The sequence below is a fragment of the Pelophylax lessonae genome (assembly GCF_965119305.1).
Source record: "Pelophylax lessonae genome assembly, chromosome: 4".
Lineage (NCBI taxonomy): Eukaryota > Metazoa > Chordata > Amphibia > Anura > Ranidae > Pelophylax > Pelophylax lessonae.
Genome location: NC_138771.1, coordinates 396,996,768 through 397,013,649, shown reverse-complemented (window position 1 = coordinate 397,013,649; position 16,882 = coordinate 396,996,768). Strand labels below are relative to the sequence as shown.

The window sequence follows — 16,882 nt, the reverse complement described above, 5'->3', positions numbered from 1 at the left end:
ATGTCTCCCATGTCTTTCGGTCGACTCATTTTGTCTCCTTTGATGACCTGAAGGCCCGCCATGGTGTGAGCAACCATTTTTTCGTTAAATACTTGTTACTACGCCACGCCGCCCGTGCACAGTTTGCTGGGCTGACCCTGGAGCTCGGGGAGTCCCCGATGGAGCTATTATTGTCTATCCCAGGGGTGAACAAAATGGTCACTATGTTTTACATGAGGTTGCAGGCGGCGGGTGCCGACCCGTTTAAATTGGCCATGGGCCGGTGGGTCGCACTCCTGCCTGAGCTGACAGAGGAGGCCTGGGAGGAGGTCACGGAGGTTTGCTTCCAGGATCTTATAAGTTCCAACCATCATTTGCATTATACACCTCAGAAGTTGGTCCGTATGGGGGTAGCCCCGGGAGCCACTTGCCCTAGGTGCGGCTGTCATGCAGCGGACTTGCTTCACATATTCTGGTCCTGTCCCCATGTTAGCGGTTACTGGACATCTATTTTTGCTTTTTTTAATGATAAACTGCATTTATCGGTCCCTCGTACTCCTGAAGTAGGCCTGTTGGGTGTGTTGAATGATATTATACATCGTGTATGTCCTAGGATCCTGCTCCGCATCCTACTGTTCTATGCTAGGAAACTTATTTTATTACATTGGAAGAGTGTTGAACCGCCTACCATGCAGCAGTTCTATGCTTTGGTGCGTAGTGATGTACCGCTTTATAAACTAATTTATAAGAGTAGAGGGTGTCCTAAAAAGTTCACTAACGCCTGGCAACCTTGGCTTGATGTGGAGGACTCGTACTGGGCTGATGCCCCTCTGCCCTCCAGCTTATCTGTTGACTGAATCTGGGTGGCCCCGCATGTCATGCGGTTTATCCTATTGAATAAGATGTATGTAGTATACCCCCCCCCCCCGGGGGGTGGGTACCTGGGGGTAGGGGAAGGTGTGTGAATGCGGATGTGTTGGTGTGTATGGTGTAGTCTTTCGTTGTGTGTTTTAGTTTCTTGGTGGTGTTGTTAATCTTGTTGGTGTGTCCTTTTTTCCCTCCCCCACCTGTGTTCAACCTAGAGGGTTATTCTACTATGGTGATCTGTTGGGCGTGTAGCCTTACAGTTGCTTGGCTCTCCTGGACTTTTTGGTACGCATCCCCCTTTGTTCCCCCCCCCCCTTGAATTGGGCCGCTAGGGCCCTTCCCCCCCCCCCCACATTGTTTATGTTACAATGTCTTCTGATACCCTGGTATACTTTACATGCTTGTTCCATACTTGTTTTATGGGCATTGTCTGCCCTTGTGTTTCTGTTGTTGTTTTGCAAAAATTTAAATAAACACCTTTTAAAAAAAAAAACTGTCGACCACCAGAGCTTGCAGTGTGTATGTATGTATTTATACCTAAAATTTTTGTTTCAATTTATTTAGGGAATATCATGTTTCTAATCTTGCATCTATGAAAAGGGGCAATCCATTTGTCTTTATCTAGACAGATTCCAAAACGTCTTAGCAATATGTAACTGATCGTTGTTTGTAAAATTTTGACCAAATGTTAATTATATACATATATACACATATAAATATATACATATACATAAAAGTATATATATATATATATATATATATATATATATATATACATATAAATATATATACACATATAAATATATATACACATATAAATATATATATATATATACATACATACATATATACACATACACGTGCCATAGCGATAAAGATTATGACACTATAGATATAGGAACAGGTTCACATACTAGAAGTTTCTAGAATAGGGGAACTGATGTCTATTAGGCAGGAAGTGCACGCGTGGGAAAGTACACTAAGCCAAAAATTACTTGCACACCCGCTATATAGGCGACAGACCCCCCCACTGGCTAACAGAGATCTCGCACATTCATGTTCACACACACACACACACCTCTCACCTTGCAGATGAACGCCACAACATCGGCAGTATAGAGCGAGGGCGCCATGTTGCTCAGAATTGCGAGAGGAACTGTACACATTCCGGAAATGTGTGCATCCAATAATAGTGTCGTTTCCGGTTGAATTTAGAAATGTGAGAACGCTTTTTCCAATGTTAGCGAATTTGCGAACAAAAGTAACCATTGCCTATACACAATCTGCATGTCTAAAAAACATTGCAAAAAAAACATAACATACATTTGTGGAGACCAAAAGACATTTTTATTTATACACATGAACAATGTTTTGAGAAGACATTGGAAACATGGCCGCTCACCACCATCAATGTTTATTACAAACAGGATACACAGCTCAAACATTTCACATGACATTTTTTTGGCACAGTCTCCAAAGTATCCCAGTGAAGCAACACAAATTTAACATATTTTCGAACATTAACTTTGTACAAAATTTATACCATATACATCGACAAAGATCCAAGAATATTCAGATACATGTGCAGATTGACTAACCAATACACAATTATGTTAAAACCAAGAAATACTTACAGAGAGTCAAGTGGGCTATGTGTCTTTAGACATAACAGACAACACAGCCAAATCCCACCTCCCATCTAAAAATAACAAAGGCCCCCAAATGTTAAACATAAAGCATGTCCCATGCACAATATATTGGACCTGTTGCCAGGCCAAATCTTCTCTCATGTCTGAGTCTTTTTTATATAGTACAGGAAAACACACACCGAGTAATGGTAACGCCCAGGAGAAAAATTAACTGTGTGTGTCCTGTGTGTATTGGAGCATGCCCAGTTGAATAAAAAAGGGAAATAGAAATAGAGAGAGAGACCTAAACCAACAAAATACATGTATGTATGTATGTATGTATGTATGTGTATATATGTGAAATTACAAATGTTTTTTTAGGGTTTACTAAACATTATTTATAATGTTTATATACAGGTATACATATATATATATATATATATATATATATATATATATATATATACATACAATTACATGATATATACATATATATGTATATATGTATATATGTATGTATGTATATATATATATATATATATATATATATATATAGAGAGAGAGAGAGAGAGGAATATATATTTTTTGGGAAATGTGAAACACACATTTTGGGTTTTAAATTATTTGGGGGGGGGGCGCATTTATTTGGGAGTTCAGATTGTTGTTTGAATGAAGATTAAACATATAGCTAAGCCAAAAATCAGGCTCATCACTCATAAACATCCTTAATCTTGGCGTGGCGATTATATCAGGCGTTGTTATGGGCGTTTTTACATGCATTTTTGTGCAGGCGTTTTTAGATTGAATAGAAGAAAAACGCCCCCAAAACAGCCCACAACGCCTACATGTGAACGTAGCCCGTTTTGGGGCGTTTTTGGGGAGTTTTTCTGCTCCAGGATCAGCTCTCAAAACGCCCAACAAGACTAATCATATTCATTTCAATGGCCCCTGTTCACATCTGAGCGTTTTGACGCCGTGAGCAATTGGTCTCTATTCAATCTAAAAATGCCTGCACAAAAAACACATGTGAAACGCCTGCAATAACGCCCATAAAAACGCCTGAAAAAAAGCCCATAAAAACGCCTGTAATAGCAACGCCGAGATGTGAACATAGCCTAATAAATTTGGAATTGTAAGGACTGAGAAATAGCACAATGATTAGGGAGTCTGCCTTCCTGCTGTAGGTTTGTGAGTTCGAATCCAGAATGAGCCCTCTGTATGGGCAACAATTGGAGGTTTCCAACCCTCCAAATGTTAGCATCAATACTTTTGCTATTGTTTGACATAGCCATGTGTATCACCAAACTCTTAATATAAAGACATTAACTAAATACAAAAGATGCCACATAAAGTCAATATCTAGCAATATTGAGAGATAGAGCTATATTTGTTTGTTTTCCATACTTTGCTAATTAGCCAAGTATGGGGATATACCTGCAGTAAAATGTGTACTAAAATGCAAAAGCTTGGCCATACCCATATGGAAGAAAAATGTATTTCCAATATATTTAGAGAAAAAATATTTAGAAATATATTTAATATGGCCAAAATTGTAGCATTTCAAATATATTTCCTATACATTTGGAAAAAATAAAAAATGATTATTTAAAATATATTTGTTATTTATTTTTCTTCCATGTGGGTACGTCTTTCCTGATTAAATATTTTGTGGGATACCCTAGATAATGTGGAGGTTCGATGTAAGATTGTTCTAGTGAAATATGATTGAGCAGGAAAGGTGTCTAGAACGTGGTAATGTGATGGTGTTTACTAAGGAATCACTTGCTAGACGTATAAACTATGTGCATTTTTCAAATCTGCCAGTTCATTCCATTTTACATGGGCTATACAGCGGATTTTTCGTTTGCATTCAACAAACCGCATGCTTGAGTTTGTGAAAGCGCAACTTTTTGAGCCTAGTTGGCGTTGCGCATGCACACATGAGCTCTCTTGCAGCTCGGGACTTGAGGAGCTATTTTTACTTTCTAAACTTTTGCAGAAATCTCTTTCTAGGTCAGTTTTTGACACAGTTTAAAAGCTATTCATCTCCAAATGATCTCCCACACCTTCCACATTGATTTTGGATTTTTGGGGGTACTCAAAAAAATTTGGCAAAATATTACTCCAGCTTTTACCTAGCCTGTTTTTAAGTCACGCCCTGACGTTGTAGCATCTTAATGAATCTAACACTATACGTTATTGGCCGCCGGCGGTACTTTGAATACAAATTTCATACGTTCAAATTCGCAAGGTCGCAAAAATCCCGGCGTTAGCCAAATAGCGGTACTATGAATTAGGCACTTAGTGTCTCCTGGGCTTTCCGTCTTCAAGCGTCAGTGATGCAGGTTTTGCAAGGCGGGCACCTGGTCGTCGGTGCACACTTTTACAAAGTTTTTGTAAAGCGGTTGTGTTGGCATCTGCGGATGCTTCTTTTGGCCGCAAGGTTTTGCTGGCTGCTGTTTAGAGGACCTGATCCTCTTTGAGGGGGGAATTGTTTTTTCAGGTGAGCTCCAGTTGTTTATGGTTGAGCTCTATGTTACCTGGTTTGCTATGGTTAGCTATGGTTAGCTTTGGGAGTTTTTTTCTGATGTTTTCCCACCCCTCATGCTTAACACTGCTTTACAGCGTCCCAATGGTTAAGAAGAATCAGGAGCTGTGTCTGTCAATGAACGAAAGAGAAAACTGGATTTTTGACTTACCGTAAAATCCCATTTCTCTGATGTTCATTGACGGACACAGCATCCACCCCTCTGTGTGGAGTTGGCTTTCTTCTGACACTGCTTGTAACAAAGCTGAGTGCCTATAGCTGAGAGTTGGTGTATACCCCCTGGGACTAAACATAGGCGTTATCAAGCTTTTTCCTGCATAGTGTCCTAATCCTGTAGGGGGTCAGTATAACCCGATGGTTAAGAAGAATCTTGTTTCGGTCAATGAACATCAGAAAAATGTTTTATACCATAAGTCAAAACTCCCATTTTTTCTTTTGTAAACTACTTATTCCCCCATTCTATGGCTGCCTCTACTGATTCAGTGAAGGAGTGAACATGGTCACACTAGGATAAATAGTGTGTTATTTGCAGGAATACCAGTTGAAAATAAAGTGAAAAAAGCCTGGTAATAGAAAAATATTGCAAACACCTAATCTAAGAACTGGTAATCTGCAGTTTATTATTTTTTGTTTTTAGTTTAGATATCCTTTAAGTTGCCTGGAACAACTGATGCCCAAAAGGATGTTTTTTCTTCACTCCAGTACACACAACCTTTGTAAAGAATCATGGAGGAAATGCCTCCTCATGATGGGGGTGTGGCTAGGTGATGGCGCCGTGAGCCAGGGCCCATGGGACTTTGAGGGAACCCAATTGTGATTTTTTTTTTACCAGATCTCTCCCATAATACTTTGTGGATGAGGGCCATGTTGAAGCCCCTGTTAGAGGAGATATATAAGATAAAGGCTACTTATCATTGGGGCCATCCATTCCACTTAGTGGTCACACAAGATAAAAAAACGTTTGTTTTAAGGTGGCATGACCAACTGCCGGCTTTGATCTCATTTCTTGGGATCTCCCCAATACCTGTCCATGACTGGCTGGGGGTATACGGGAGTGGGGGCCCTGGAGGACTTCTACCAACTGGCCCATTATCTCGCCCTCAACGCAGCCGGAGGGACAGAAACAGAGGAAGCCCCTATTACATCTTAGGACCTGTAAAGACCCGTGGTCCCTAATGAAGTCATATCTAGAATACAGGAAATAGACTCAGGGCCCTCTCTGGGGGGTGTTGAATATCCCTTGGACTGTGAGCCGTTGCTTCATTTTTCTGCTGGTTCTTTCCTTTTTTTTTCTTTTCTTTTTTATTGCTGTGGTTAAAATATATTGTAATGCTGTAGTATCAGGCATGTGTCCTCTCCCTCCTCCTCTTATTTTTTCTTTTTTTTTTTTGTAGAGGAGGACGGAGGGTTAAACTATAAGGCCATATGATGAATTAAGTTGGTCAGTGGCGGGATCTCAGGTGTTGTGGGGGGTGGGGGAATTGGGGGGGAATTTTTTCTCTTTCTTCCTGTGCCTCCCTCCTTCCCTGCCTCCCCCCCGGGGTTTTTTTTATTTTTCCTCCAGGGGCGGGGGACCTTCCTCCCCCCCCCTTTCTATATATATATATATATATATATATATATATATATATATATATATATATATATATATATATATATATATATATATATATATATATATATATATGTGTTAGAGGTGGGCCCGCTCCGTCCACAAGCTCCATATGCATAGTGGTGGAACTTTCTTTTTTCTTTTTTTGTTAAAATAATTTTTTGTTTTGGATTCTTTATAAGCTTTTTTGCACACGGAGTCAGTCCTACCCCATATTAGGACACGCCTGGTTGCGCAAAGTTTTTTTCTTTTCTAGTTGAGTGTATATAAAGGGTTGGGTGGAGGGCGGGGGGTACTTGTCACATTTTGTGTTTTTTTTTTTTTACCGTGCTTATGGCCTCGAGTGGGCCTGCGAGAGGGGAGAGAGGGGAGGAGAAGGGGGGATACCTATAACATTGAGTTCCTATAGACATCTGAATACTGGCTGTAAGATATCTACACTTAATGTTAGGGGTTTGTCCACTCCGCAGAAGCGTACACGCCTGTTGCAGGAATTAAAACGCTGTCACACTCAAATAGCATTTTTGCAGGAAACATATTTTAGTAAGAATTTCCTACCTAAACTCTGTAATAGAGATTTTCCTTGGGTATATCATGCACCCTCTCCCATTGCTAGATCTAAGGGGGTTAGTATCCTTATCTCCAAAGCGATGCCGTGGACACTAAAGGAGGAACTGGCAGACCCTATGGGAAGATATTTACTAGTGAAGGGGAGTATTGGCCACACAGAACTAACATTGGTGAATGTTTATCTGCCTAATTCAGACCACCTGACATTTCAACAACAGTTTACACCTGTTGTCCTGGGATTTAGGGAAGGTCACCTAGTAATGGGGGGAGACTTTAACTTTGTTTCGGAACCTTTAATGGATACTTCAAAGAAGTCTTCCTGCATCTCGTATGCTCGGCTGCAACGCCTACAGCGAGAACTCTCTATTTTAAACCTGGTTGATCCTTGGCGACTAATGCACCCGAATGTACGGGATTTTACTTACTATTCCCCGATCCACAACGCCTACACCCGAATTGATCGCATATTGATTCCCCAGTCGGATTTACCGCTAGTTTTCTCATCCTGTATTGACGACTTTTCCATGTCAGACAATGCTCCGGCACATGTTTGCATGGATTGGGACTGTAGGCCACCTAGACCTTCTTCGTGGCGTTTGAATGAGTCATTATTACAATTTCCAGAGATTAGGGCAAAAATAGAGGAGGCGTTAGGCAATTACTTCCTGGAAAATAAAGATTATACCTTGCCCCCTTCAACAATCTGGGAAGCGCATAAATGTGTGGTACGGGGGGTCATAATGCGGTTGGCATCTCAACGTAAAAAAATGCAGGAGAAAAAAGTAAATGAGTTGCTCTCTCAAATCGAAGATCTCAGTAGACAGCATAAAAGATCATTGGCCATTGAACACTTAGCCCCACTTACTTGTGCGCGAGAGGAGTTAAATAATCTTCTTTTTCAAAAAATAAATAAGAAATTGATATGGTTCAAAAGACATTCTTTTGAATTTGCAAATAAACAAGGGGTGATGTTGGCAAGGGCACTTAGGGGCCCAAGGAAACAAACACATATTTCCCGCATAAGGACGGCGGGTGGTGGGGAGGTGCACACCTCGTCGGCAATTGCAGGCGAATTCTGCTCATTTTATCACTCCTTATATAACTTACAGACTTCAGGGGGAGGGAAATTGGACCATGTAAAAAAGCTAAAACAGATAGAGTCCTACCTTCGAGATTCCGGAATGCCGGTGTTGTCGGCAGAACAAACATCAGCTATGGAGGGTGAGATTACAGAAAACAAGTTGGTTGCTGCAATATCACAGACCAAAACACATAAAGCCCCTGGACCAGATGGGTTCACATTACCCTACTATCAACACTTTAAGACACATTTAACACAACCTCTTTTAAGGCATATGAACTCAGTTCAGGATGGGTCTGAGCTGCCTACAGACTCACTAAAGGCATATATCACCCTTATACTTAAGGAGGGGAAAGACCCTCTATTATGTGGCAGCTACCGCCCCATCTCGCTTCTAAATTGTGATATTAAACTCATAGCAAAAATACTCGCAAACCGCCTCATGCCTTACATTCCCCACCTGATACATTTTGATCAGGTGGGTTTTGTATCATCACGCGAGGCAAGGGATAATACGACCCGGGTAATAGATATTATCCATGCGGCAAATGAATCACACAACAGGATGGTATTGCTTTCAACGGACACGGAAAAGCTTTTGACAGGGTGGCCTGGAATTTTATCAAGGCCACCCTGTCATATATTGGATTAGGTCCCCAGATGCTGACATATATTCTATCATTTTATGCCAACCCTTCAGCTGCAGTACGTGCCAATGAGTGGAGATCGGATTATTTTTTGATTTCGAACGGGACTAGGCAGGGGTGTCCATTATCGCCTCTTATCTTTATTTTAACACTTGAGCCACTGCTTTGTTCAATTCGTAGATCACTAGATATAACAGGGATGTGGATTGGTGGCGAACAGCACAGGGTGGCCGCATTCGCGGATGATCTTGTGTTCTTCGTCACTAACCCAACTGTGTCACTTCCAAATATTCTGGAGGCTCTTCGAATATATGGCACATTAGCCAATTATAAGATTAATCTTACTAAGTCAGCTGCGTTGAGTATTTCTATGCCACTACAGGAGGAACTTCAACTACGTTGACCAGATGACCAGAGCCCGATGGGTGCATTTCATTGGTACGGCAACAACATAGAGAAATGCCATTTAGACTCCTCTCTCTCCCCTCCATATCTTCCTTTTTTTTTTTTTTTTTTTGATCTTTGGTATACCCTTCTCCTTTTGGGGGGGAGGGGTCTTCCGGGGTTTTTTTTTTTTTCTTCGGTAAAGATACCCAGAGGATAATTCTATTCACTATTTCACATGTTATTTGTTATTGATACTGTTTATATGTGTTTAATAGGGGCATGTTCCCCTTCTTCTTCACGTTATTTTACTTTTGACTTGAGCACAATTTTTCACGATTTTGAGTTACTTAGATGTTTTGGTCTACTCACCATCACCCCGTTCCAGAGGTGGATGAGAATTGGGTGGGTGGCACGAATGCGCATTCATGCGCTGTACAGGTTATACACTAGATAATTAGGGGTATCAACAATTTGCACTTAAGTATTGGAGGGGGAATTTTTTTTTTCTCTCCCCCTCCTGTTTTTCTTTTTTGTATTATCTGTTTGTTTTGTATGTATATAAAAATTTAATAAAAATTGTCAAATAAAAAAAAAAAAAAGGAATCATGGTCAGATAATGCTTTTACTACAAAAGCAGTAAAATAGTCAATACTAGAAAAACCTATGTCAATTTAGGTGCACTTTATCCATATTATTGGGAAAGATAGTATGTTGATTTCCCTGCTAGGATATATCTTGACACTGACCCTCTAATTGCATTTTTTTTTTTGGTCGGAAGGTCAGTGTTGAAGTAAATCACACTGAACAAATCCACACACTATCTCTTGCAACAGGATGGCTAAAGTCCTCATAAAGTGACATATGTTTAGCACTCTTCTAAGGATGTGTCTTGACTCTTCCGATTGTAGGAAGATTGATACCTGGCATTAAAGTGGAACTAAAGTCCATTTTACTAACCTCCCCCCCCCCCCCCCCCAGTAATGCTAGGCCCTAAAGCTCTATAGCTGGTTCCACCATTGTCACGTGTTTGGCATCTTTGCCAATCTTGATTGGCTGGCCCAGGACACTGTAACTTCATATACCTTCATAAACGCAGGAAATAATGCATCCTGTCACCGAGGCACGCCTAAAATGTAAACTGAGCTGCACTTGAAATCTTCCTGTACCCATGCAATTGCAATGCAATTTCTTTTTTTTTATAAGCAGTTCTGCTTTAACAATTTAAAATATATTAAACACTTGGAGGAACTATTGCAGTGCAGGACCATTGGAGTTGACAGGGTAAGCATAATGCTTTCTAAGAACACTGTATAGTTATAAGACATTTAAAAGTGTTGACAATTATGGTGTTAATAAAATATTTATGTATATTATTGTGTGCAATATTGTGAAATATTGTGATATATCAGTTGTATATGCATGCTGCGTGAATAGTTACTGTATAGACTGAAAAAAAAACAGTTACAAATGAATAAGCAGGGCCCTTGTACTTTAAGTGTTTTTATATGGTTTGGTCCTTTGCATAAAACACAAAAGTTTTATAATTGTAAATGAAGTTATATTTTGATATAGATACAATGAAACTTAAGAATTCTTGGCAATTATCAGCTTTTAAATAGAAGTAAATATCCTGACAGAGGCTCTAAACCCCCCCCCCCCCCCCGCCCCCCTTACTCTAGCCAATTAAAAAGTAAAAAAAAAAAAATGTTAGTCACATTTAAAAAATACACTTTTGATAAAGCTTAAAGAACCTGAAGAATGAGTGATATTATTGGGATAAATTTAAATAAATATACTATTGAGATAAAGCAGAAGAATATGTGACATTTTTGATAAATAAGTTATTTGTTTTTCAGGTATCAAATTCATTTTATCTACCTTATTGGATGGCAAGAACATTAATGCTGGAGGTCACAAACTGGGCCTTGGACTGGAATTTGAAGCATAACCCATCTCACTCCACAAAAGCTTGTTCTTCAGATGTTCTGCAGCATAGATATCCTAAGAATCTAGTATCCCTTTGTAATGTTTTGTGCCCTGGATGCAAACAACCTTCTGTCTCAATGACAAGTGTTTCTATAGAAACAAAAATAACTAAGCTTTAAAGTCAAACCGTTGGAATAAGAGGAAAAAGAAAACATGTATATTCCAGGATAAGTTTGGAATATTTAGTAGCTGCTCATTTATACAGTGCTTACTATACAGAAAGGTATCAACTTTTTTAACAGAGTAGTTCTAATAATATATTGAGAAACACAAATATATGGATATTTTTAGATTATTAGATTCTGTCCAGATATGGGCATTATTGCTCAACATAGCTTTTTCAAGCATCCTAAATATACAAAATGGATTTAATGGTTTTAAAGTAATTAACTTTAATTTGAAGAGCTGTTAAATGCACACAAACACAAAAATCCAGTATTTTAATATTTGTTATAGTCTTATCTGATGCCTTTTTGACATTACAAATATTGTCCATAAATCAATCATGCTAAGGCATTTGACACCTTTCAAGTAATAGTTCAGTTAAAAGGAAGAAGTGTTCTAGTTGCCCATAGTACCTGTAACATTGTTCCGTTCATGTTTTACCTACTGCAAAAGTAAAGCAAGAATGTTTTTGGTTGCTATGCTTGACCAGACCCTTTCTTTTGTCGGACATGTGAGCATGGGGCAGATTGTGCTTTTTTTTAGCTTTACACATTGTTTTGTTTCTTCCCTGACACTCTACAGGAAAGGTTGACAGGGCCTTATGCAAGGGAAGAGATGTTTTAGTCCTCACATTGATGTAAACATTTTCACCAAAACTGTGTTTTAGTTCCTGCACAATTTTACATGTGTTAATTTTTTTTGTAGCAGTGTGAGTGGTCCATGTGATGTCTTCCATTTTGTGAAACTAGACTCCCCTGATATGCTGTATGCAACATCCACTGAAATAAAAACTCAAAAAATATACTGCTAAAAGTTGTATACTTAATTTCACAAATAAAATGAATAATATATCTGAGTGAGCAAAAAGTGTTTTTTGAACCAGTTGAAATGGTTGAGATTAAAATGTTACACCTTTGTGCAAAGTATTTATGTCCTGTAACAGTTGTACACACAGAAATTGTATAAACTGTAAAAGCTATTTTCTCTTACGTCCTCTGACAGACGCAGCTCTCAATGCTTCTTCACTAATGAATAATGCGCCATCTACAGGAGTAGACTAGGCAGTGAAAAGTCTTTACAGTTTTCACTCGACACGCCTAAAGAGGCTGTCCCTCACGACATTACCCCAGACACACTGTGCTCTAAAATCAGTTTCTTGCTCTGCCTAGTGAAGGAGTAGGACCTAGGTTTCCCTGCTTGGACTTCAGTCTCAGTTTTTATTTTATTTTCAAAATGTTTATTTATTTTTACTCACTATCGCTAGCCAGTGTCAGGGGGATCCTCCTGGTGAACTTCAAGCGACAGCCGAGCTGGGGTTTCGCATCGGATAATCTAGATCCTTATGGTCTCCCAGCCTGGCCAACGAGTGTGAGCAGGTTGTTGTCCACCCAGTCCTCGCCATGACAGAGCCCCGTCGGATGGGGACAAGCCTGCGAGCAGATTCTTCACCGGGAAGCAGCAACGCCCTGAGTTGCAGCGTAACCCCCTTCTGACTGGCAGCACCCCCACTCAGGGTGGGAGGCGAGCTATTTCAGAGCGGAGCCCCCCGGTCCCGCAAAGCCCAGAAGTTGGGTCAGGTTTTTCCTTGTCCTGAGGTTTTTCACGATATTGTGAATGAGCAATGGAGGCGCATTAAGCACATGCTGGCGGTTCCCAAACGCTTTTAGCGTCATTGCCCCTTTGCAGACTCAGTTTCCAATCGTTGGACAGTGTCTCCTAAGGTGGATCACACTGTTTCCCAGTTAAATAAATCTGTGGTACCTGTAGAAGACTCCCCGGTGTTTAAAGACTTGGTGGACAGGCGAATGGAATCTTTCCCACCAACAAGTACACTTGTTGGCGGGTTTGATTCTTAAACCTGTGTTCGCATCCGTCCTGGTTTCTCAGACGGAGATGGAATGGGTCAAGGTACTTGGGAGCAACTTGACCGCTGAGTTGGTTCCTTCAACTCTAATTGAGCTCACGGATCAGATGGCCCAGGCCATGGTGTACCTGTGTGATACGGCCCTGGACACGGGTCCTCTGGCTGCCAGAGTGTCTGCGGTGGGGAATCACCATACGCCGCATGGTGTGGCTGAAGAGCTGGTCGGCGAACCAGGCTTTTAAGAAGGCCGTGACTGATCTTCCCTTTGTAGGTGAACGTCTGGTGAGTCCTTGGATGAGTTAATCAAGGGTCTAAGAGTACTCTTCTCCCTCAATCCGCAAAAGGTAAGGCAGCTCGCGGCAAGCGGGGGCCTTCCTTTAAGGCTCACAGGCTTTATCGTGCCTCAGGGGCGCAGGAAAAAGGCAAACCGTTCAGAGCCTCCAGAGGAATCAAGAAGGTTGGGTCGGATAAGCCCGAGACTAGCCAGTCCAGTTCATTGGAAGATTCCTCCCCTGCATGAAGGGACACCCTCACCCGATTCGGGGGTGGGGGGACATCTGCGTTGCTTTCACAAATCCTGGACATCTCTAGTTCAGGGCGATTGGGTTCACAAACTAATTTGTTCAGGATACAAGGCCGAATTTCAGTCTCGCCCAGCAGACAGGTTCTTTCCACCATGTTTCCGTCTATCTCCGGATCACTTGTAGGATCCCAGGGGGGCAAGAAAAGCTCGCCTTGCTCAGGGAGTGATTGTGCCGGTTCCTCGGCAGAAAAGGTTTCAAGGTTTTTTTAGTCAAACCACTTCAGTGCCCAATATCCCGGAGTCTTCACCGCGGTTTTGGCCTTACATAGTTATAGTTTGTGAGGTTGAAAAATGACATCAGTCCATCCAGTTCAACCTATGATGTGTGTGTATTAGTACATTGAATACCCCTGTATGTTGTGGTCTTTAAGGTGCCCATCTAATAGTTTTTTGAAACTATCAATGCTCCCTGCTGATACGACTGCTTGTGGAAGCGAATTCCACATCCTTACTGCTCTGACAGTGAAGAACCCCTTATGTATTTTAAGGTTAAACCGTTTTTCCTCTAGTTTTAGTGAGTGGCCTCGTGTCATATTGTATTCCCTTTCTCTAAAAAGTTTCTTCCTTATGCTAGGGTCCTTACCAGTACAGTAATTGTAAATTGATATCATATCCCCCCTCAAGCTTCTCTTCTCCAGAGAGAATAAGTTCAATGCTTGTAGGCTTTCCTCATAGCTGATGCCCTCCATTCCCCTAATTCTTTTTGTTGCCCTTCTCTGGACTCTCTCCAGTTCCAGCACATCCTGACTGACCTTGGTGTTAGTTTTGCTCCGCTCAAAGGGATGGCGATCCTCGGATATCTGGACGATCTCCTGTTGAGAGCCGGTTCTCACTCGAACCGGCTGGGAGGTCTGTTTTTAGTGCTTCAGACCTTGCTGGGCGAGACCAGGTTTCTGATGGACACTGGTCTATCCTCCCTGCAGACTTGTGTGCGGTCTCTGGGGCTGATGTTGTCGAATTTCGATGAGATCCCATTTTGCTCGATTTCACTCAGGACCTCTACATGCTATGGTTCTTGTCAGGTGGACCAAGGATCCGCAGTCTTTGGACAGGATGTGTCTTGGCCGTTTCACATGGTCAGAACTCTCGTGGTGGCTTCTGTTGTCCGCTCTGAGCCAGTGCGGCTCTTTTTCTACCATTATTGTGAACAGTGGTCCCCACGGCTGCCAGCCTATCGGGCTGGGGTGGAGTGCTGGACAATCTTTGTGCCCAGGGACGCTGGCTGTCAGAGGAGTCCTCTTGACTGCCGGGTGCACTGTGACTGTGTCACGGCTGTGGCTTACGGCGTTTCTCAAGGGGACACCAGGAGTGTCCGGGTGGCCAGGGAGGTGGCCAACATTCTGTTTGGGCCGGGGAACGTGTTCCAGCTCTCTCCACAGTTCACATTCCTCCCCAGACTGGCCTCGCCGGTCTTGGTACACAGACCTGGTAGAGATGGTCATCTGGGCTTCCTGGCGGCTGCCTCTGCGAGTGGATCTCCTATCTCAAGGACTGATCTTCCCTCCTGCCTTGTGGTCGCTGGCTTAGATGGCATGCCTGTTGCAGGCCAGATGTTGAGAGACAGAGGTTTCTCTGATTCTGTGATTCCTACCTTGTTGAGACATAGGAAGCCGACTTCCAGGAAGATTTCTCATTGTTCCTAGACAATGTATATTGCCTGGGGTGAATCGCTGGGGGTGCATCCTCGCTCCTTCTCGGTGGCGAGGGTCTTCGCCTTCTTGCAGAAGGGGGTGGAGCAACATTTGGCTTTAGGCACGATTAAAGGTCAGGTGTTGGCCCTAGCCATTTACTCCCAACGTCCCTTGGCGACAAATTCCTTGATCGCACCTTTATTCAAGAGGTGCGTGATTTGGCTCTGCCGAGGAGATCCCCTTTACCTCTTTGGGATTTGAATTTGGTTCTGTCCGTTCTTCAATGTCCTCCCTTTAACAATTTCAGGGTCATTTCTCTGCCTTTGTTGTCTCAGAAGGTTGCCTTTTTGGTGTCTGTCACCTCTGCTCGCAGGGTGTCTGAGTGGTGGCTCTGTCCTGCCGTTCGCCTTATCTGTGAAATAAATCACTGGGACCGGATGGCTTGCACCCGAGGGTTCTTAAAAAGCTCAGCCAGGTGATTTCCAGACCATTATTCTTGATCTTTAAGGATAGTCTACAGACGGGTATGGTGCCAGCTGATTGGAAAAAAGCCAGCGTGGTACCGATATTTAAAAAAGGGCCGAGATATATCCCGGGTAACTATAGGCTGGTCAGACTAACATCAGTAGCCTGCAAGATTTTGGAGGGGATGTTAAGGGACCACATACAAGACTTTAGTAATGAAAACGGTATTAGTAGTAATCAGCATGGATTCATGAAAAATCGTTCTTGCCAAACCAATCTATTAACCTTCTAGCCTGTGGATGTGGTGTGGTGTATCTTGACTTTGCAAAGGCATTTGACACCGTTCCCCACAAACGCTTACTGTACAAACTAAGGAATGTAGGTATGAACCATAGGGTGAGTACCTGGATAGAGAACTGGCTCCAGGGGAGAGTCCAGAGGGTGGTGATAAATGGGGAGTACTTGGATTGGGCGGGGGTTAAAGTGGGTTCTGTCCTGGGACCAATCCTGTTTAATTTATTCATAAATGATCTAGAAAAGGGGATATCTAGTACAATCTCAGTATTTGCGGATGATACTAAACTAAGCATGCCAATATCTTCTATGCAGGATGTGGAAACCTTACAAGCGGACCTGAACAAAATAATGGGGTGGGCAACTACATGGCAGATGAGGTTTAATGATGAAAAATGTAAAGTAATGCACTTGGGTATCAGAAACCAGAAAGCAAGCTACTCACTGGGGGGAACCTGTGGGTGAGTCTAGGATGGAAAAGAACCTGGGGGTACTGGTGGACAACAAGCTTGGCAGTGGCATGCAATGCCAAGCAGCTGCAAGCAAAGCCAACAGAATACTGGCATGTATAAAAA

At 42.0% G+C, this 16,882-nt stretch overlaps 1 protein-coding gene across 1 annotated transcript in view; it reads left to right on the top strand.

The window, feature by feature from the left end:
- Positions 1 to 11,412, top strand: part of LOC309552348 (non-selective voltage-gated ion channel VDAC1) — a 714,079-nt gene extending 702,667 nt beyond the window's left edge. Inside the window, exon 9 of the mRNA XM_082253265.1 lies at positions 11,176 to 11,412. Coding sequence (XP_082109391.1) covers positions 11,176 to 11,267 — 92 coding nt within the window. The 3' untranslated portion in view covers positions 11,268 to 11,412. The remainder of the gene's footprint in view (positions 1 to 11,175) is intronic.
- Positions 11,413 to 16,882: the final 5,470 nt, after the last annotated feature.